Raw genomic sequence first — 23,317 nt, 5'->3', positions numbered from 1 at the left:
ATTTTTGTGTATTAATTCTAGTGGCTCTGACTAACTCTTTTTGGTTAAAATATGGTTATAGTCCCAACATTGCTTACCTTACTGGCTGCTATATTAACACACCAATTCCCCTGGAAGCAATGAAAGATTTTGATATACTTATTGTGAAATCATTTATGAAATTTTAATTATTTTATAATCAACACATTGATACATTAACTGGTATGCTGACTGTTAAATTGACTTCCAAATAATCTTTACTAATTGGCAACTGTGTAAGCTGACAAATGTGTCAGGTACAAAGAAGAGGAAGGAGAGGGAAGAAAGGTAACTTAGGTAGATGTGAGAGAAAAAAAAACTGAGCCTAGAGAACAGCATCAAGAGGAAACAAAGATGGATTATAGAGAAATATAGAGACCTACAAATGTCACAATGACCCCACTCTGCATAGTTGCTCTTAAAGTCAGTCTCTCCTTCCTCTTGCCTCTTCTGAAGGATATTCCTATTGAAGGAAAAATATTCTTGATAGCCCTGGACTAACAGAAAAATCTAGGTAGCAAGCTGGACATCTTAATTATTCATAAAGCACCTATTAGGTAAAAACCACTGCTTTTCTGTGAGGAGTTAGGATTTTCTAGAAAGTGGAACTTTTATGTTAGAATTTGTTACAGATGGCAGAATCCATAGATACAAATAGCCAACTTCTCTATTTACCCTCTTGTAACATCTATGTGAAGGAGAAGTCTGTGAAGATTGATCGTGTTTTTCCCTTAATTACTTCCACTCCATTTTCCCACAGTCACTAGAACCTTACCTGGGGCATCAGGAATGAAGGGCAGAGGTAATTTCTGGGTCCTGATGTAGAAACCAGTTCCAATGCTATCTTTGAAGACTGATAACAGGATTACTTTGTGGGGTTACTTGTATATGAAATGACTCCCTAAGGTAGCTTCTACTGCTAGATAATTAGACTACTGGGATACCTTTTCTGGCCTTCTCTGGAGAACAAGGCAGGCCTCCAGAACTGTATTCTATAGCCCCATGTCTTCTTTGCAGAAAGAAAGCAGAATTGTAGCTCCACCCAGCAGAAGGAAGTCAGGCTCTTAAACCACCTTTTTTTTTTTTTTTTTTTTTAAATTCCCCACCTCAAACTCAAACAGATGATATCATCAAAACTGCTTTTCACTTTGCCATTCCTGAATCCTGGAACAAGTAAGCTCGGTAAACTTAGATGAAGCTCAATAATTCTGACACTTACCCTTCCTGCTTGTTATAGTACTTGGCACATGCATTCTTGAAGTGATATTTTCTGATAAATGAGTATTTTTGATGAGTTCTTTCAAACAGCAAGCTTTTTATCTGTCTCATGATAAGTCTTACCCCAGGGTCATATTCCTTGCTTCTGGATCAACACAAGTCAAATAAGAAAATATATTTTATTTGAAGTGTTCAGGAGTAAGGTAACAAGGAGGACATGGTGGAGGTATTCTTTCCATCCCTGGCTTTCTCTAAAAATTTGTAACTGAATGGAAAAACTGATACTCATAGTATGGCAGAGAGATAAGGATCTGGTGATCCCTATTGTCTTGTCTTAGTCTTAGATCTTTAATTTTTCCTGGAACCTAGCCCAACTGTGAAATTTTAAAATGAGTATGGGTGAGCTTCTTGTCCCGGTGCCACAGGAAAGCATGGAATCAGTGACTTGAAGATTCTTGGGGTTTTTTTATTATCATTATTTCTTTATCTATAATTTACTCTTAATATTATGGTCTGAGGTCACACACTTTATGGAAAACGTTATCACTAACAATTCTAAGCATTTCATCTTACTATTTATGCCATTACAAGAACATTCCTCTTTTTTATGGTTTCACATCAAAAAATTCTAAAAATGATTTTTCACTAAGGTTAGAGATATAATGGAAAGTATCTGAAACCACATTTTTTTCTTGCTTCTATAAGCATGGTGGAGTACAGGTAGAAAAGTAGGGTTCACTAAGGATAGACTATTTCAGTAAAGTACAATTCACACTGGCCTTATCATTAAAAGATAAGGGTTTCGATCATAATTATACCACTTATAAACTTTATGTCCATGGATAAGGTATTTAACTTTTCTTATCTTTAGTTTTCCCATCTAGAAAGTAATGATAATATCTACCTCACAATAGTATTATGAGTAAAAGAAGTTGTGGATATGGCAGAAAGAGCAGGAAAAGTTGAGGAATGCATGTTTGCTTTCATGAATAATAGGAAGCACGACAAAACCTCCCATTACGTACACACACTCACACTCACAATTTAGTATTCAGGCTGTTTTACTCAGATGTCATGGAGTAACAAGGGTGAAAACAAGTGATAAAACATGTAGTCATTGTCTTTTTTTTTTTTTTTTTTTTTTTTTGAGACAGAGTCTCGCTTTGTTGCCCAGGCTAGAGTGAGTGCCATGGCGTCAGCCTAGCTCACAGCAACCTCAAACTCCTGGGCTCGAGTGATCCTTCTGCCTCAGCCTCCCGAGTAGCTGGGACTACAGGCATGCGCCACTATGCCCGGCTAATTTTTTTTATATATATATCAGTTGGCCAATTAATTTCTTTCTGTTTATAGTAGAGACGGGGTCTCGCTCTTGCTCAGGCTGGTTTTGAACTCCTGACCTTGAGCAATCCGCCCGCCTCGGCCTCCCAAGAGCTAGGATTACAGGCGTGAGCCACAGCGCCCGGCCGTCATTGTCTTTTTTAATGTTTTCACAATTACATTTCTTGATAAGACAAAATAGAAATGAGGGTTGCAGTTTTTCTTAGGTCAGGCTCTCTATAAGCAAAGCTTGAGACAAGGATTCAGATGTGTGTATTTTATTAATGATTGCTCTCAGGAGATGGGGAGCAAGGGAGAGCAGGGTGGATAGGAGAAGGAGGTAAACAAGTCCATGATCTCAGGTCAAGTTTAGCTTCAGAAGGCAAGAGGGTTAGTATTTGTCTATGGCCTGCATACTAGGAAGCTAGAGCCATAATCTTGATGAGGCAGTTTCTGTTGAGTTGAGAACCACAACCTGCAGAAAGCAGCAACCATGAACAATGAGCAGCTAACACTCACGGGTGCAAGGAGTAGGTGCACAGTTCTGTACAAAACACTAAAGACATCAATGCTTTCTTTTCTATACAGTTCCCTCTCCTGGATCACCAAAGTATTTTTCTACTCTAACTGGATGAAGACATAACCTCCATCTTTTGAGGATATTTTGAGTTACATGTATCTTCATAATTCATCAGAATTACATGTTTGTAATTGTAATGTTTGAGTTACATGTATCTTCATAATTCATCAGAATTACATGTTTCTAATTGTAATGTTTGAGTTACATGTATCTTCATAATTCATCAGCAAAAGTAATCAAATAAGAATAATATTGCTGTATCTCCTGGGAAATTCACACTTATAAAATGGAATCAGGTTATATGTACAGAAAGCAACCATTCTGCAAAAAATGTAGAAACCTATTTCCTTCAGAAAAGGTTCCTTCAGACCTTTTTAATAGCAAAAGATGGACGAGGGAACTGTTTCTTCCACTCATACAAGACTACTTAGTCCAGGGGTCCTCAAACTTTTAAACAGTAGGCCAGTTCACTGTCCCTCAGACTGTTGGAGGGCTGGACTATAGTTTAAAAAAAAAAACTATGAACAAATTCCTATGCACACTGCACATATCTTATTTTGAAGTAAAAAAACAAATGGGCAAAAACACCTGCGTGTGGCCCATGGGCCATAGTTTGAGGACGCCTGATTAGTCACTAGGAGATGATCTGGAGATGGCACCAGTATGAGAGCTAAGGACTAGGGTCATAGGATAAGAATGAGAGCAAAGATGGGAGGAGGTGCTGACTATGTCTATTTTCTTTGATTTATTCATGGTTCCTCTTCTCACATTCTTTGTTACAAATTCTTAAGTAGGTGTTATCTTGCTGAGTAAATATGAATTTATGATGCTTGAAATAAAGTCATGATCATTTGATGGAAAAAGGAGGAATCAATGACATGGTTAAGATGATAAATAATTTCACACTGATCAAAAAATATTACATACTTCTTTGCAGGAAAATTCTTGAATGTCAATAACTAAATGTATAGGTTTCCATGGTTTGTGTGGATATCTGTGTGTGTGGGGGGGAATGCATGAGAGTTGAAGATTGGATTTTTATATAATAAATCAAACTCTATTTCATTTCACCCAATCTAACTCATAATTTTATATCCTTATGACTCTGTTCCTATCTGCCAACTTTCTACCCGCAAATAAATATATGTTGGTTATACTTTAGACATACATATAGCTGCCTAAAGTATTGTTAACACAAGAATTTAATGTCAAGCTTAGAGAAATATTCAATATATAAGAATGCAAAAATAAAATTCTGCAAACTAGATTAGACCAAAGACCTGGGCTTAAAGAGATACCTTACAGTAACTTGAAGCTCAACTTTGACATATATTTTCCAAGAGATCCGAGCATCTATGGTAGATATGAGACTTCTTTGCTCCCCTGCCAAAAGTCAGAGTTTTCACATTCTCTGAGACTGTGATAGTCAGAGATCAGGTTCTAATTCTATGGTTACAGAAAAGGTGAAGAATACCATTCTGGATCTGCTTGGTCTTGACACTATATATTATAGGATTCATTAGTGGAGGGAACAGAAAATAGACATAGCTCATAATAAGGTGGACAATATGTGGAACGTTCTTTCCAAACCGATGAATCAGAGACAAACCAATCACTGTGACATAGAAGACCAGGACACAGCAGATATGGGAAACACAAGTGTTGAGGGCCTTGGCCCTCTCCTCTCTGGAGGCAATGCTCAGGACACTCTTGAGTATCAACACATAGGAGACGAGGATAATTAGAGAATCCAGCACAAATATAAGGACCACAAGCACAACTGGGTATAGGCGATTGAAGGTGGTGTCAGCACAGGCCAGTTTGATGACATCCTGGTGAAGGCAAAATGCGTGTGAAAGGACATGAGAGCGGCAGTAGGGGAAAAAATAGAGAGGTGTTATTGGGGGGACAACAGATACAAATCCCCTCATCAGAACTCCCAGCCCAATCTTTAGCACTCGAGTATTAGTGAGTACAGAGGCATATCTAAGAGGGTTGCAGATGGCAATAAACCGGTCATAGGCCATAGCCAGCAAAACACCAGACTCGACAAAGGAAAGGGAGTGTATGAAGTAGGCTTGGGAAAAGCAGGCTGCATTTCTAATCTCCCTGTGATCCAACCAGAGGACTCCCAATACCGTGGGCATCGTGGTCAAGGTCAGCCCCAGGTCTGTACCTGCCAGCATGGCCAGGAAGTAGTACATGGGTTCTTGCAGATTGTGATCTTTCTTAATCAGAAGGAGGAGGGTGCCATTGCCAAAAAGGACAGAGATATAGACAAAAAAGAAGGATGTCGAAATCCAGTGGTGAGCTGCCTCCAAGCCTGGAAAACCAGTCAACAGGAAGGAATTGGAGCTGCTGTTGGGCCACATGCTGGGCCACATGTTTATCCAGAAGAAATGCCTTTCTGTTTGTGTTGTTACCACAGAGCGCAGATCTATGTTCAAGGTATCACTCCAACTATGTCATTCTCATAATTCTTTCTTAAAGGCAATAATAACGTCAATATGAGCCATTGTTTCTCAAAATACAGTCTTAAGGCAAACTGTATTGTTTATGTTCTTAACTGCAAATTCCAGAGACCATCCCCCACCTACTTAATCAAATTCTTGGAGTTTCAACATATGCATTTTTAGCATGCTTCCCAGGAAATTTTTTATGCACATGGCAACTTAGAAACTATTTCCATCAACTATGCAGTTTTTACAGAAGAATCCATATTCTGTGGAGTAATTTAAGAGGATTATCAAGGAACTCAGCCCTGAAGTTTTTTCCAATATAGTACATACACCTGTAATTGCCTTCACAGTAGTAATTCCTAACCCACATTTTCCTGCATGTAACAACTTATTTGAATTATCAGCACTGTCCCAAGAGGCTAAGTGAAAAAAGTAGGGGAAGAGAAGCTCTGCCTCCACCACTGCAGCTGAGGAGCAAGTAGAGAAAGGAAGAGATGCTTTGACTCCTGATTCCATGGACTAGTAGTAGGGAAAAGATGCTTACATTAAGTATTTATTAGCCTCTTCTTGGACACAACAGAACTGCTCACTACTTATAACAATGGCCCAGACTAATTGTAAGTTAGATGATCATAGACCTTTGGGCCAGAATAAATGATTAGGCCAGCCAAAGACATGACTTATAATAGTGTTTCTCCTTCACATTTAATATTTTACTTTCCCCTATTTCCATGTAATATCTCTCTCTCCATTATTTTTTCTGAAGGCCCACTAAAATAATTCTCCTGAACCTGATCTCTCTCATTTCAAATTTTCCATTTGTATTTTGACAACTATCTTCTTGATCTTCTCCCTTTTATTCTCAGCCATACACTTCTGGGTCTGCCCTCCCCAATACTGACGGAGAGTTCTATTGCTGCTGAAAAGGAGTTGTCTGTTAGTACAAAGAAGAGAAGTGTCCTTTAAGAAGGTTTTAATACCCCTTTGGCCACTAGACTAAGGGCTCCTTGCATATAAACTCCACCTTTTATTTGCTTTGTTCAATACTTTGCAAAGTACCTAACATGTGACGTATATACAGTCATTAATTTACCCAATTCTTTTTAGTGCCCATCACATGACAACCATGACATTTTAAGCATTATAATTAAATAGTAATAAGACAAAGTCTTTGAACTTTTAAGCCATGAAATAAGTTGAATGATGGATAATTTTAGATAAAAGTCTAAGTACAATTTTAAAGCAAAATAGTACTCTTTAATGAAGATTGATTGGGATCATATTGCATACAAGTTAGTATAGTAATCAGGATGGTCTGGGGCTGTACCTGTGGGGAGGTGGCATTTGGGCCTTGGCCTGAATAACAAGAATAATTGACCATGTGAAGATGTAAAGGAAGATTGTTTTAGTGAGAGTGAAAAATCAGCATGACTGGAGTTTGATGAGCAAAGAGGAGAGGGAGAATAGATCATGTCTGAGACCCAGACGGTAACCAGGTCTCGTAAGGCTTTACAGAACACAAAAGGATATCTTTTTCTTTTTGATTTTACTACAAATGTGATGAGAAGTTTTTCAAGACTTTTAAAAACCACAATGAAGGAGGGGGTGGTAACATTCTGATTTGCATTTTATATTATCCACCTGGACTGCTAAGGTGAAGAATAGTCAAGCAGGGGGCAACAAAAGAGATCAGTTAGACAGTCATTGAAATAATCAGGATGAGGAGTGATGATGACTTAAGAGAGAAGCAGTGGAAATGAAAAAGAAAGAAAGAAAATATTAAACAGACAAGGATACATTTTTGAGGTAATACCAAGACTTGCTGACATATTGCAAATGGAAGTTAGGGAAAAATAAAATGAAATTGACCCTAGATTTCTGGCTTGAACAAATTGGAGAGTAGTGAAATCATTTTCTTAAAAGGGCAAGTCTGGGAGGTATACATGTTTACTTGTGAGGAAATCAAAATCCATTAGTAAATACAGCTGAATTAGAGCAAACCCACTTCTAGATTTTTTTCTTTCACATACCAGAACAGTTTCTTCGAGTCATTTTTATATCAAATTCAAAAGATAATCTCATTAAAATATGCCCCTTGGTAGTTATTTTGTCAGTGTAAGCTATCACCCTTAAGATGTCCCTGACAAAAAAAATCCTCTCACCTTGTACGTGCACAAATGTGATCTAAAGGTAATAGTTTCCAGCTCTGACGAGGTGCCAGACAACTGGGCATGAGGCAATGACTCAACCCTTTTGGCTTGATGCTAAAGAGTGGAAATTTGACAGAATCACTTTTCAGTATCCGTATTCTGTCCCCAGGAGTGAGAGACATAAACCAGGATTTAGTGCCTACAGAACATATAATGAGTGTTACATATTCTTCATTTAGTAGATGCAAAGGTAACCCTGCATAGATAGCTGTACCTCTTCTGTGTTCTATGTACAGCTCCATTCCTCCATCCACGCTCTTACTTCTATGACTCCACAACGTTTTTCTTAAGCCATTCTTTTACTATACCACAATTTTGCAAGGAATTCCCTCTTGTAGATGAATATGTAGCACGAGTAATGTATCACTACAGGGAAAGCTATCCAAAATGGCAAGGATTATGTATTGCCATTAGGATTGAATGTAAATTTCCCCTCTATTCCCAAGAATTCTGTGAAGATCTACCTTGTAATGCAGCTGTGATAGGGAGCTGTAGAACCACCTTACTTCATGCTGTGGGAAATGCACACGTCCTCAGTTAGTAGCTGCTCTTGGTTTCTAAGAAGAAAGACCATGAGAAAAGAGACAAAATGTAATAGGGAAGAAAACAGCTTACAAAGACTGAGGGTAGAACCAAGAAAGTGTCTATGATTGAACATGTAGATAATCAGATAAACTTCTGCCATTTACAACCAGAATCCTTCTCGGCCTCATTAAAGAAAAAAAAAAAGTCTTATAGAAAAGGAATACCTCTTTGTTCATCTCCTAGAAAGAATGGGAGCCATATGGAGGGTCAATAATATTTATAACACTTGGTATAGAAGGTTTTAGTTATGCTTATGCCCAAATCTCTTCCCAAGTGCTAATAGTTTTCAGTCTGAGATCTGTGCACACATTCAAGGCTATGGGTGAGTGAGAGCACTCTCTTCTTCCCCTGTCTTTCTCTAGTGAGCTTATAGAGGAGAGTCTTAGCACCTGCTGAATATTTCACCATACTTACATCTACCATAGCTTATTTGGTGGTGCTGGGGAGAAGGGTTATTTTGCCTCGCTTGAAGACTCAGACCATATGGCTCCTTCTCAAAGTCTGCTAAGAGAATCAGTCACCGAGGTTATTAATGAAGAAAGCATCTCCCCAGATAGTTCCCTTTTATAGCCAACTGGGATCTTAAATATTTTCTCTATTTTAATCCCTCCTATGAAGGATATGGGACACTCAATTAATCTCTCCAAGCTCTTAAATCATCTCCACAAGTAAATTATTGGGCTAATGAAGCCTTAGGTTGCAGCTTTATGTGTGGGGAATCAGAGAGTTTGTCTTTATAGCCCCAGAAGAACTTAGTATCACCTTTGGGAGGTCATTTATTTTTATAACTACTTCAAAGGCCCAATCTTTCCCAGTTGCTCTCAGAAGAAATTTATATATCTCCTTGGCCTAAGTCTTTGGAATTATAATTATATTTTCTGCTTGGTTTGTCTCAGAGCTAGCTTAAAAATGGCAAAGTAGATGGACTAAAGTTAGTATGGCAAAAGCCTGGCAGTCTTCCCCAGTACTCAGCATGAACCCACAAACTGCAGTTATTCCCCTATTGGGTTTATCTTGCCAGAATTTTTCTTTTTTCCTAAAAATGCAACAAACATGTTTATACTTACATACTTTAAGTGTGTGTACATGCATACATATACATGCTATTAGTGTGTACATATGTATGTACAGATACTATAAGTCTGTATACATGTGTATATATTTACATATACATATATTTAAATATAAATATATTATGTATACATATATATATATATATATATACACATACTACACATACTTATCACACAGAGCTTCAGCCAAGCACACTGCATCACTTTAGTCCCAGGGATGATAATAATTTTAGTTTCCTTTCCAGCTCTGACAGGAACTATTCTACCTGTTACTGGTTTTAAGAGGAAGTAAACATATGTTACCAGAAGAATAAATTTCTTGTACCTGAAGAAATTATTATGCTTTGCTATAATTAATGTATTACTTAATACAAATCAGATTCAGACAGTTCTTTCTGGAATCATCAACTGGTTGATAGCTGTTATGGGTTGAATCATCTTTCCACCCAAAATTTATATGTTGATGTTTTAACTCACAGCACATCAGAATGTGACTGCATTCAGAGATAGGGTCCTGAAAGAGGTAATTAAGCTAGAATGAGATTATTGAGGTGGGCCCTAAGTGAATATGACTGTTGTCCTTATAGGAAAAGGAAATTTGGAAACAGACAGATACAGAGAGAATGCCATGTAGAGACCAGGGAGAAGACAGCTATCTACAAGCCAAAGAAGGGGGCCTCAGAGCAAAACCAACCCTGCCAACACTGTGACTGACCCTGGACTCTAGCATCCAGAACTTAGAGAAAATAAGTTTTTACTAGTTAAGCCATATGGTCTATGGTACTTTGTTATGGCAGCCCTGGAAAACTAATACACTGGCAATATAAACATGGACATGTTACTTGACCCATTTAATAGTGAATGCATATTTAGATATAAGCTTAGTAAATATACATAGAATTATTGCTAGATATTACAAAATGCTGACAAAAATATCAAAGACAACCTAAATAAATGGAGAGACATATTATGTCCATGGACTGAAAGACTCAATACACTAAAGATATGAATTTTCCTCAAATTGACCTATAGATTTAATGTAATTTTGTCAAAATATCATTAAATGTTTTTCATAGACCTATTCAGGCTTATTCTAAAACTTTTATAGAAAGACAAAACATCTAAAATAGCCAAAAACAACCTTGAAAAAAATTAATAGGAGGAATCACTTTATTCAATGTAAAGTTTTACTACATAGCTACATAGTCAAGACTAGGTGGAGAGACAGATACATAGATCAATGAAACAGAATAGAGAATAAAGAAGTAGACCCAAATAAATATGTAATTTATTTTTGGCAAAAATGCAAAAGCAATTTAGTGGAGGAAGGATGGCTTCTTCCACAAATAGTGCTGTACCTAAGTAGCTATCTGTGTGCGAGTGTGGCAGTGGGGAGGACAATCAACTGAAATCTCACACCTTATACAAAATTAATTCATGGTAGGTATGGATCACACACTTAAATGTAAAATATAAAATTCTAAAACTTTTAGGAAGAAGAGAAAAATTTTGAAACCTAGAGCTAAGTAAAGAGTTCATAGATTTGACACCAAAAGTCTCTTAAGAGGATGAGACGATAACATACAAACTGAGAGAAAATATTTGAAAATGGCAGATCTGACAAATAACTTGTATATAAATTAAAGAATTCTCAACACTCAACAGTAAGGGAATCAAACAGTAAAATTAGAAAATGAGCAAAAAATATGGAAAAAAAACATTTCATTGAAGAGGATGCACAGATGGCAAATTAGTACATAAAAAGATGTCAACATCTTTAATCATTAGGAAAATGTAAATTCAAACCACAATGCGACATCGTTGTAATATTCAGAATGCCTAAAACAAACAAACAAAAAATAGTGATAGTGCTAAATGCTGACAGAGATCCAGAGAATCTGGATTGCTGATCATTGCTGATGGGAAGGGAAAGTAATACAGACCTTCTAATAAATATTAGTAGTTGGAAGTTTCTTCTAAGACTAAACATGTATTTATCATATGGCCTAATAATTGCAGTCTGGGTCATTTATTTCATAGAAATGAATATTTATGTTTATAAAAAAAAGTCTGAACATGAGTATTCATAGAAGTCTCTCTTTTTTGTAATTGCTAACAACTGGAAATTACTCAAATATCCTTCAACAAGTGAATAGATTAATTGTGGTACATCTTGCAATGAATTATTGCTCAGTCATATCAAGGAAGACACTATTAATACATACTGCAAATGAATACATCTCAAAAAAAATTCTGCTGAGGGGAAAAAAGTCAATGATTCCATTTATGGTAACTTTCTTGAAATGATAAAATTATAGATATGGAGAACAGATTAGTAGTTGCTAATGGGGGAATGAGGGGAGTGAGGGAAAGGAGGATGGGTAGGTATGCCTATTAAAATGTAGTACAAGGGAGCATTGTAGAAATGAGTTGGTTCCTTACCTTGACAGTGGTGGTATCTACATAGATCTATGTAATAAAATTGCATAAAACCGTACACACATACACACAAATGAGTGCATGCAAAAATGATGGAATTTAAATAATCTCTTTGTATTATAACAATGTCAATTTGCTGCTTTTGTTATTGTGCTAAAGTTATTCAAGACGTTATCACTGGGGAAAACTGATTGAAATGTCCACAGACTCTCTTGTATATTTTTTTGCAACTTCTTATGGATCTGTTAATATAATTATTTCAAAATAAAAAGATAAAAAAATATGTCCTTAAAAAGAAAACGTTTTTTTTTGTTTAATATAGAAACTATAATGAAACTTTATAAGCATAAGCTCCTGTGAAACTTAAAGGACTGCATGTGTTATTGGAAGCCAGTGAAACCCTATAGATTATATTTGAATGTCCGGATAATACATTCCAATTGTTTGTTGGTCTGTAAGTGGTGGGGATTGAAATCAGATTGGGAATATGAATCTGAGAGATCTTGGAAAATGGATATAGGATATCAGAAAGGAAATTGTTGTAGACATCGAGATGTGTAGTCCAGATTCCCCTTCAAGGAAAGTCTTCCTGCTCAGCTCTGGGAGTGGTCAGCATTCAGCCTTCAATTCTCAGCTCATCTCCCTCAGCTGCAGAGAGCCATTTTGCCCAAGGTCAAAATCTCCTGAGTCACAGCTCACATTTGATGACTAGGTAAGAAGGGGTTTTAAAAGTCCATCCATTTCAACCTAATATGGGGTAATACTGTTGGATAATACTTGCTCCAGAGCTGCCTCCTAGGTTGGCTGAGGCTTTGCCAGTCTGTATCACAGTTTAATTTCTTCCTCCTCCTTTCTGCCTCCCCCTTCTTTCTTTCAAAGGTGTTGCTCTCTAAGGAACACATTTTACTTTAAACTGTCTCAATATCTGCTTCTGGAGAGCCCAATCTGTGACAGGAACTTAGTCAGTTATTAGGTTGCTTGGTCATCTGTGAATGTGTTACTTAACAAGAATATAAATGTTCTGGATAGGGAGCTACTAAAGGGATAAAATATGTCATTGCACAGGTGATATCATGACTGTTTTCATTAACAAAATAATGTTGCACCTATATGAAATGGTGCAAGAGAGTACATACAACTATGGTTATAATTTCCAGAGTCATTCTTGGGATGGTCATGCTTGAAGCTCTGACTCGAAGGGGCACGGGGGCATGGGCAATATACGTAACCTTAACATTTGTACCCCCATAATATGCTGAAATAAAATAAAATAAGAGTGCAAACTAATCACAGTCACAAAATTAATCTGACACGAAAATGATTCTTGATCCCAATGTCACCCCATAGAAAAAATTCAATTTGTGGTAAAAAATAAAATAAAAGTATTGTAAAATAACAGAGGGATTTTTATTCATTGATTTTGGAGTTAAGATTTCTTAACTATTACACACAAAGAAGAGCCATAAATAAACCAGCTTTGAAATTAAAAACTTATCTTTGTGAAAAATCATTATTAAGAGTATAAAAAGCCAAGTATAAGTAGTAAAGACAATTGCTATGCTTATATCTTACACAAGAGTTATATCAATAATTTATAATTAAAACCTGAAAATCAATAAGAAAATGACAGGTTTTTAAAAATGGATAAAAGGCTAGTGAAAGTACTTTACAAAAGAGGGAAATAAATAATGAATATATGAAAATGTGTGCAACATTATTAATCATCGGAGAAATGCAAATTAAAATCACAATAAGATACTACTACATGCTCAACAAAATGGCTTTTTAAAAAACTTGAAAATGCCTAGTGTTGTTAAGGATGTGAACCAACTGAGATGCTCATAAACTGCTAGTGGAATATAAAAAGATAGAAACATTAGAAATTATTTGATAGTATATATTATGAATAAATGTATGTTTATCCAGGGAATTGTATTCTGATGATTAGGCCAAGAGAATTTCAAACTTAAGTACACAGGAACAAACAATCAAACATGTAGTAGAATGATCAGAGGAGCAATTTTTGTAACATCCCCAACTATTACTGTTAACTATCAAGAGCAGAAGAGTAGCTATGAGGTATAGTCATATAATGGGGATATTGTGTAGAAATGAAAATGAACAAACTACTACTATATGAAAACACATAGATGTTTCTCATAAACATAATGATGGAACATAGATGGCAGACACAAAAGAAAACATAGACTATGATTCCACTTATATAAAGATCAAAACTAGGTGAAACTACACTAGAAGGTAGACTTGAGAGGAGCACAAAGAGACTTTTGAGGTACTGGTAGAGATCTACTTTTTCTTCTGAATGGCATTACATGCGCAAACTTATTCTGCAACAAATTCATTGAGCTAGACCTTTATGATGTGTTCACATTTCTTTATATAAATTAACTTCAATAAAATTTTTACTAAATAAAAAAATACTCATTGAAGACCTTCATGGTATATCTATAATATACTTTCTCAATACTGTTTTCATTCTCATTGTATCAATAATTAAATGATTAATTCAATTTAATCAATAAATTAAATCTCATTTGATGAATGAATACAATATCTTTTATACATGCATCTATGGCTAACACATAGTAGACATTAAAAAAAATCTCTTTGCTACGTAGAATAGAGATAGTGGTTTTAATCTAGAAGTGAAAATTGTTCTCCATCAATCAAAGAAGTACTAAATTTCCTGTAAGATCATCTGTCTCTAGTAGCAGAAATTGGACAATATGAAATGATTTTGTGGCTTACTCATTTGGGTATCTATGTGCCATAGAGTTATGAAAGATAGAGTGTATTACTCAAATATTTCACTGTTCATTGAGGGAAGATAGTCTGAAATACAAATAATTAAAATAATTTTGATTGCTTATGATAAAGGTAAAAATATTTCGTATTATTTATTAAATATTGAGTGCCATTCTAAATGTACTTAAACCTCACAATAACTTTATGCAGTGGCAATTTTCATATGAATTTTATAGATAAGAAATACGAAGTACACTGAGGTTAAATAACATTTCCAAAGTGGTGCAGCAAGAGTCAGAGCCACAGTGGAAACAAAGTATTCAAGTTCAGAGTAAGACCCTGGCCTCTAAGCCAAGTTATGATTCCTGCCCTCATACCTTACTCATAACTTGATTAAACATGACTGCCATCCTTGTCCTGTTTTGGTATGTGGGAAATGGATATGGAGGATGTAGAGAGGGGGATACAGGAAAACCAAGGACTAAAAACAGATCACTCCACTTTCCTGAGATCAAGTTCTATGAAACGGGTCTCTGGGCTCACACTGTAGTCAGGTATCAACACTGGGGGTCAGGTGGGAAAAACTTACTTTCACAAACCAGACACCTGTTCTTTAATTTTCACACATTCCTCATTTTAGGGATGGGAATTGGGAGTTCTCAAAGACAGGTGGGGAAAAGTTCTCTACCAACAACTGTTTCAGTCCAGATCCCTAACTGGTCTACTTTTGCTTCCATATCTTGGTAGGTATAAATCACTCTCCCAGCAACAGAGCTCAAGTAAAAGCTAGGGCACAGACAATGATCTTGGGAACTGCAGTTCAAAGCCCAATACCCACAGGGCTTACGGACACAAATAAGAGAGGAAATGATGGAAGGAAGGAAGCAGGAAGGGAGGGGGGAGAAGCAATGAGTGTCTAAATCAGAAGTGATCCCTAAGGAGGAATTTCTGAAGTATATGTTCCGACCAGCCAGGGGCTTTTGTGCAGATACTGAAAAGGTAATGCTGTGACCAAATCCTTCATCAGACTAAAGATTTGAGATTCATGACTATGGAATTGAGGAATGAGAAAGAACAAAATGTCAGGTCAGTGAGGGTATTCAATGAGTCTTCTCTCTGAGATCTCACTGCGGACACCAGGGCGGAGCAGGGCAGGGAATAGGAAGCTGGTTTCTCAGCCAGAGAAAAGGTATAGTTTTATCTGTCAAGAGTAGATGGATAGTAATTATGGGTCCTAAAGATACCCAGACATCTCTAAAACTTGGTTTCTTTGAGGGTTACCTTTTAGATGTATAAAATAAGGTCAGCGGTAGGTTCTGGAACACATGAGGCAAAGGACAGTGTGGGAAAAACTAGAGGATGTATATGGACTCTGGCATAAATTGTGTGGCTGGCTTATTTCTCTCCTCCTGTCAGAATTTTTAATCTCTCTGGCTTCCATTATAACCCTGTGTTCCCCTGACCCATGGTCTTTTTTTCCCCCTAGAAGTCCAGATAAGCTCCAAAAATAGAATTTCTTCCTAATTCTTGAAGAGGTATAGCTCTATAAGTATCAGAGGTTCAGGCACTTCCTGGAGAAAGGTCACTATCTGTCCATGAGACTGACTCTCAGTCAATCCAAAATTAAGCTTAAGTGGAACCTGGGCTGTGTGTGCCTCTAGATCAGGGATAGTTTTCAGCACCTAGAAAATTTTATATTGTGTAATAGGCACTCAATACCACCTGACTTGGAAACAGGGTAGAGCTTTTCTTTCTAGATTCCATATAAGGACCCTCAGGGCCTCTTCAGGTGCTTGAGATTCACAGCTACATACTTAGGGTGAATCATCCACTAGGTAAGGTGTATTGATCTCACTTCAATGATTTGAGAACCTGATCAAAGACAGGGATGGAAAACAGTAAAAAAATCAGTTTGTACATGTAGTCCAGCCAATCAGTCAATGATTCTGAAAAAGAACACAGATTATATGTAGGCACTGTGCTAATAATTAAGTATTGAGAATGAAGCCATGGGAAGCCATGCAGATAAAATAAATAGAAGAGTGAATTACATGTTTGACCTATATAAAAAAGAGGGAAAAGAGACAAAGGTTAGACGATAAAAAGTGGAGAGAAGGATTACGTGCTTGAGATAGAGGAGACTGCCAAGAAAAGTGAAGGAAAAGAATCGGAGAGAGTGAGAGAATATTTGAGAGGTAAAAATCTGCGTGAACCCTCTCTGGTGTGTCTGCATGGAGGCCTCAGTTTACACAGCAGAATCTGAGACTTTGGGAATTAACTTTTCACTAATAAAACTCAAGTCTACACTAAGACAGTGACATTGAGAAAGGATGAGTGGCTGCAGGGATGAAGCAAAAGACTTAGATTACTTAACCCCTCCAGAACTCATAATCTCTTCAACCACAAAAGCAGCTGAGTAAATTAAATAAAAGCACTGTTTTTCAGTATGAAACAGAAAAGAGAAAGAGATAGCAAGCTCAATTGTACTTTTGAATACTACAAAAATTTCACCCATGCCCAAAGTCTTCCTAATTCATAGTAGATAAAAAAAAAAAAAAAACAAAAAAAAACTGCCACTTGATTAATGGGCCCCCTTGGACATTCATAACTAACATGAATCTATAAAATGGTAGAAATGGACTGTTTGTAAGGAGTCTACAAAAAAAATGAGGTACATATACTGCCCCAGTGCAGAACTTGACACATGATGAAAGTGCAACAATTATTTTTTCCTTATATGTGCTTCTCAATTTTATATTCCCTATCTGGTTCCCTCACTCCTGTTTATTCCTTTTTTTAAAAAAAATCATCTATTGTATGTTTATTTAGTATTAATATAGCCCAATTACCTAGATTAATGTTCTGTGTTATCATTTTTCCCATAGCTCTATTGAGGTGTATTTCAAATTTGATAAAAGAGTAGGTCTTAAGTATTCTCACTATAAAAAAATTTAAAAGAAATCATTTGAGGTTATGGATATATTAATTAGATTGATTGTGGTAATCATTTCACAATGCATATTTATATCAAAACATCACATTGTATACATCAAATATCTAACATTTTTATTTGCCACTCTTACTTTTTTAACTCTGTGTAAATTTTTTCTGAAACTTTCACTAACAGGCAGAATTTAGCTATTCCTCCTTTTCTAACTTTTTGAGAACAGAATTGCTTTTCTCCCAACCTCCCCCAGTCCCAGTGGTCTAGGCCCAATGTCTTCTTAGGCTATGTCTCAGGTTCCCACAAGGATTCATTACTCATTTCTCCTTCCCCTTTGCCACCCAGACACGGGTGGCACCTTTTATCTATGCTTTAGAGAAACTCTAGTTTAACATTTTCATTTACAATTGAAGACAGACCCCTCAGAAACTCGTCATCTTATATTTGTTCTCCAGGCTTCCTAAAACAATTGGATCATTTGACACATCTCAGAGTGAACAATCCTGATGTATATCACTAGACAGAAGGCAAGGAAGCTCTTATCTGTGACAATAACTGTCACAGAAGGTGGCCCCATTTTCTCTGGCTGAGACCACCGACATATAATTTATTCTCAGAAATTGGCTGTCTGCACCAGATGATACCTTAGAATTCTGAGTCATAGAACCTTCTTACATTTGCTAAATCTCATTGGATTCCATAGCTTTTTAAATATATATATATATATATATATATATATATATATATATATATATATATATATTCTCTTTGAGCTTACCTAAATAACAATTTTTTTATATCTTTGCATCTCCAAATAGGTGATATGCAATAGTAGTTTGTCTGGTACTGTTATCAAACAGTGTCCTCAAATGCTTACCATAAAATCTACATTTTATTACTAATTTTTGTCTATATTGTGAAATTCTGAATGTTTTGAAGAATGCATCAATAACTAGGGTTATGATGTTAGGTAACAAAGGTTTATGTGCTTTGGACATATATAAATCCCATTTATATCATTTTGTGTTCAAAAGTCTCTAGTGTTTCATCACTTGAATTTTCCCTCCAGACATACTGAATATAAGTCAGTCCCTCCAATTAACTAAAGTGTAATTTATTTATTCATTTTTTATATATTATTTGTTTCTTTGTTTTGCCATAAGATGTTCATACTGGCTCTTCAAAAAAAGCATGCTTAGAACCAGTTTTCTACTGATCTTTCAGGTCTTTCATACTCTGGGAAAACTTTCCATCCACCCTCAATACCACCAGTCAAGGTGAAGAGCACCATGAAAAACACCTTGTAAGTTCTAAGCCATTATAGCACTATTCAAATATAGCGATCTTTTATTTTGTCTTATTTTCTGGGTTATATGATTTGCAAGAGCATAACAAGGTATACTCTGCATACATTGCTGCATCCCCAGTGTATTCTTTCATAAGCTTGCACATGGTAAACCCTGAATAATATGTAGAGTTGGTATTTATAAATGCTATTCTCTTACAGCTAGGAATCTCCTAGGAATGACTAAATTGCCATCTTTGCTATTACTAGAAGTCAAGACTGGTGGACACCTTATGAACAGGTAGCATTCTCAAAAAGAAACTGCTAAAGAATTTGTTTCTATTACATTATCTGAAGGGAATATTTTCCTCCTGGCAAAGCTGGTAATGTGGCTCAACACTACTGCTCCCCACTTCCTGCTTACTGGCTTCCCAGGCATGGAGAAGGCACACCATTGGATCTCTATCCCATTATTGGTGGCCTATATCTCCATACTTTTTGGCAATGGCACTCTTCTCTTTCTCATCAGGGATGACCATAACCTCCATGAGCCCATGTACTATTTCTTAGCTATGTTGGCCGCTACAGACCTTGGAGTAACATTGATTACAATGCCCACTGTGCTGGGTGTTCTGTGGTTAAATCACAGGGAGATTGGCCATGGGGCCTGCTTTTCTCAGGCTTATTTTATCCATACTCTTTCTATTGTGGAGTCAGGTGTCTTGCTTGCCATGGCCTATGACCGTTTTATTGCCATCCGCAACCCCTTAAGATATACCTCCATCCTTACCGGCACCCGGGTAATAAAGATTGGGGTAGGGGTACTGACAAGGGCTGGTCTGTCAATTATGCCAATAATTATTCGCCTACACTGGTTTCCCTACTGTCGATCCCATGTGCTCTCCCATGCTTTCTGTCTCCATCAAGACGTCATCAAGCTAGCCTGTGCTGACATCACCTTCAATCGTCTCTATCCAGTTGTGGTTGTGTTTGCAATGGTACTGTTGGACTTTCTCATAATCTTTTTTTCCTACATTTTGATTCTCAAGACTGTCATGGGCATTGCCTCTGAAGAAGAGAAGGCCAAGGCCCTCAACACATGTGTCTCCCATATCTGCTGCATCCTGGTCTTCTATGTCACTGTAGTTGGTCTGACATTTATTCATAGGTTTGGAAAGCATGCTCCCCATGTGGTCCATATCACAATGAGCTATGTCTACTTCCTTTTCCCCCCTTTTATGAACCCTGTCATCTATAGCATTAAAACCAAGCAGATCCAGAATGGTATGCTGCGCTTGCTCTCTCTGCCTTGCTCTAAAGCATGACTTTTATCCTCTGCTCTCTGAGGAATAACTCAGGAAACCTAAACAAGTAGACAAGTTTGTTGTCAAGAGCAGCTAGGAAAATGCATTTCCATGGACCAACCACTCCATCTGCTACATAGAACATCAGCTTATCCTGCCCATTTATTGCTGATTGTTATAAGATATAAAATATGTATAAAATTAAGCACTTATCTCAAATGCCCAACTAATGTTAGCTGGTTTCTCCAGGTAACTCATACTGTTTGGTGAGCCTATGGCAACTGATATACATATGTATATATGTGTGTATATATATGTGTGTGTGTGTGTGTATGCATAAACCCACATATAGACATATATATGGTTATATGATTTTTGGGTCTCTGATATGGGTCACCAGTATTTGAGTTGAAGGCCATGGTTTTCCATATGGTCTACATGTGTTGGTCGTGATATTCCTAGGAATAAGGCATTCTTGACCTCAGACATACATCCAGTTTTCTTGCTCATATGGAGCTCATTGCTGTTTCTGGAAAATTGCACTATGTGGAAGGAATGAGTCTACCCGGTCCCCCATTCAAAATGGTAATGACTCTAGGGAAAGTATGTTTTTGAGAAATCTGTCCAGTTAGAATTTTGGTAAATATTTATTAAATAATAACATTGATAATAATAATTTAAAAATAGAGATATAATTCCTAATCCAGATGAGCATTGTCTCGATGAGTTAGTCCCAGATACTGCTGAACAGAGATATGTATTTTCAGATAGTAAGGTGGTATTAATGGTCCACTTTGGAAATACATCATAGACGAGGCTAGATGGTTGTTCCGGGTATATGCAACATACCAGATTTAATAAATCATTGGTCATACATGTGTGGTAGGAAAGGATGAAGGCAATGCTGGTAATTAGAAGAGAAAATGCTCTTTTCTCGCCCCAAATATCTTTCAAAGTTGATTCTGTTCACAGCCTAGACATGTGGGAGAGAAATAAATAAAATTTAAAGTCATCTGTGTCTTTCTGTATGTCTGTTGGTTTTTTTGTCTTATGTCCAGCTGGAGAGCCATGACTCATGACTCAAATAACAGGTTTTAAAGTGACTCAAAATAAAGACATTCTTATGAACAGAATATAGGGCATGAAATGCTAGGAGTATACAAGGAGTCCCCCAGCGACTAATCACTTCCTTCCTGCAGATGTGCCCCGTCTCTGTCATACTTGCATTTGGAGTGGTCTATGCCTGCTACACTACTCTTCATCACAAAAGAAAGAGAATTTTCCAAAACTCCTGGGATTTATAAGTAACAAGAAGAAAACCAAAATGAGATCATATACTTACAGCAGTTTCCAGGCTAGTAAATGACCTTTATGTGATCAGCGCAAAAGACTGTTTGTTTGTTTGTTTTTTGCTCAACTTGGCTGTGTGTTTGTCTGTTTGTGTGTGAAATTTTTGTGCTTATAGACTGCATGCTCCAGAGGATAAGAATAACATAAGTCTTATTCCCTACTGCATTATAGAATCTACACATAGATAATTTTTAATGAAATAAAACTTTTGATTAAAATAAATAAATGAAATTTAAAATGACCCATGTCTTTCTGTGTGTCTGGTTAGGTCTCTATTAGTGTTCACTATAATGCCTTTCAAGATAGAGGCAACTCAATCATATTCTCAACTAATACTCTCAAAAATATAACATCCCACCTCTTTATGTTAGCTTTCCTTTCCTCATCCTCTTAGAAATGAATTCAGGGGGATCTAAGCCACATCAGGGCCACTGATCCTGAGGGTGTACCACATTAGCCTAACATAAAGGGTATTAGGAGAATGATATCTTTTATAATGTCTGTAAATAGATATATTAGATTGACAACCCCAAAGGTTTCTCTCTTCTCTTCTTGTCCTTCCTTACATTGAAGAAATGTGACTGACTCCTTTCTAACCCCAAACAAATGTCTCCATGCATGCAGGGTTGGGAGGGCTGAGACAGGTGTGCTACCTGAGCCGTGAGACCACAAGGTCAAACTCTTAGCCACTCCCAGATATGGTATCTTATCTCTTGGGCACATGCCTCTTGGTCTTTTAGCATTCCCCTCCCTACGTTTATAAACGCTGCCACCTCCTCCTGTAGTCCCTAGGATTTTGCTCATTTCTTTTTTAATCTATTTGTTTTACTCAGTGCTTCTCTTTGGGTGATTTATATTGATGTGTTGTCAAGTTCAGTTATTTTTTCTACTGTGTTGTCCAATCTACTCTGGATCTTGTCCAATAAATTTTTAATTTAATTTCATTTATCTTCTAGGATTCTTTTTTTTTTTTTTACAGTTTCCAAATATTTCCTGAAATTTATCATCTCATCTTAGAAGAAGGGACATGTTGTACAGAAAGGCAAACAAATGCTAGTTTAATGTTAAAGGATGGGAAAGTTTCAGTCAAACTTTTGACAGAACTACTTCTTGGCCAGGAAAGAACCTACCACTTAAAAAGAATTCCCTCTGAGTTGTCCCTAGAATGTGAAGTGGAACTTGAGATAGCCCATCGAACTCTGAAAAGCAGGATATATGGTCATCATCCAAAATTCTACTGGAAGCCACATTGTAACATCTTTTTGCCCTATTGTCTTTTAGTGTGTACAGCACAAATGGGTTATAAAAGGTCTTCTGATTCCTACTCCTGGTCTAGATGGTTGAAACAGGAATATATTCTTGATGTATTGGGATTACAAGTAGGAGATGTGGACAGGCCATAACACAAAGATGGTCTTATTTGACCAGCTAAGGCTGGAAAGTTCCCAAGAGAGCTACTAACTGCACATTGGTCTGTTAATGACTAGTCCAAACAACACCACTCTCTTGACTTCCAAGCTTCTCCTTTGTACTCACTTTATCTGTACCTGAGTGATGTGACAAACAGCATTTCGTTAGACTTTGAGGCTCATGAAAGTGGAGACCTTACTTTTCATTCACTGCTATATACTAGAAACTTATATAGTACTTAGCAGATAGTGCTTAATAAATATTATTTGGATAAATGGATATTCTTGGGGATCTCTGAAAGTTTCTATATCAATCTGCATGTCTCTGGGTATGTATATGTAATCTGTCAAAGTTCCCAA

The 23,317-nt window shown here is 36.7% G+C and overlaps 2 protein-coding genes across 2 annotated transcripts; one reads left to right on the top strand and one right to left on the bottom strand.

Annotated features, from left to right (window-relative positions):
• Nucleotides 1-4,566: 4,566 nt before the first annotated feature.
• OR51B5 (olfactory receptor family 51 subfamily B member 5) lies at nt 4,567-5,505 on the bottom strand. The gene has a single exon (XM_012786628.2). It carries the CDS (start codon nt 5,503-5,505, stop codon nt 4,567-4,569), a length of 939 nt encoding a protein of 312 aa, XP_012642082.2.
• A 13,775-nt stretch (nt 5,506-19,280) lies between these two features.
• Nucleotides 19,281-20,219, top strand: OR51B6 (olfactory receptor family 51 subfamily B member 6). The gene has a single exon (XM_012786626.1). It carries the CDS (start codon nt 19,281-19,283, stop codon nt 20,217-20,219), a length of 939 nt encoding a protein of 312 aa, XP_012642080.1.
• The last annotated feature ends 3,098 nt before the right edge of the window (nt 20,220-23,317 follow it).

The sequence above is a fragment of the Microcebus murinus genome, chromosome 4, assembly GCF_040939455.1.
Source record: "Microcebus murinus isolate Inina chromosome 4, M.murinus_Inina_mat1.0, whole genome shotgun sequence".
NCBI lineage: Eukaryota > Metazoa > Chordata > Mammalia > Primates > Cheirogaleidae > Microcebus > Microcebus murinus.
Note: the sequence above shows the minus strand (reverse complement) of the source record. Positions and strands in the feature narration are given on the sequence as shown.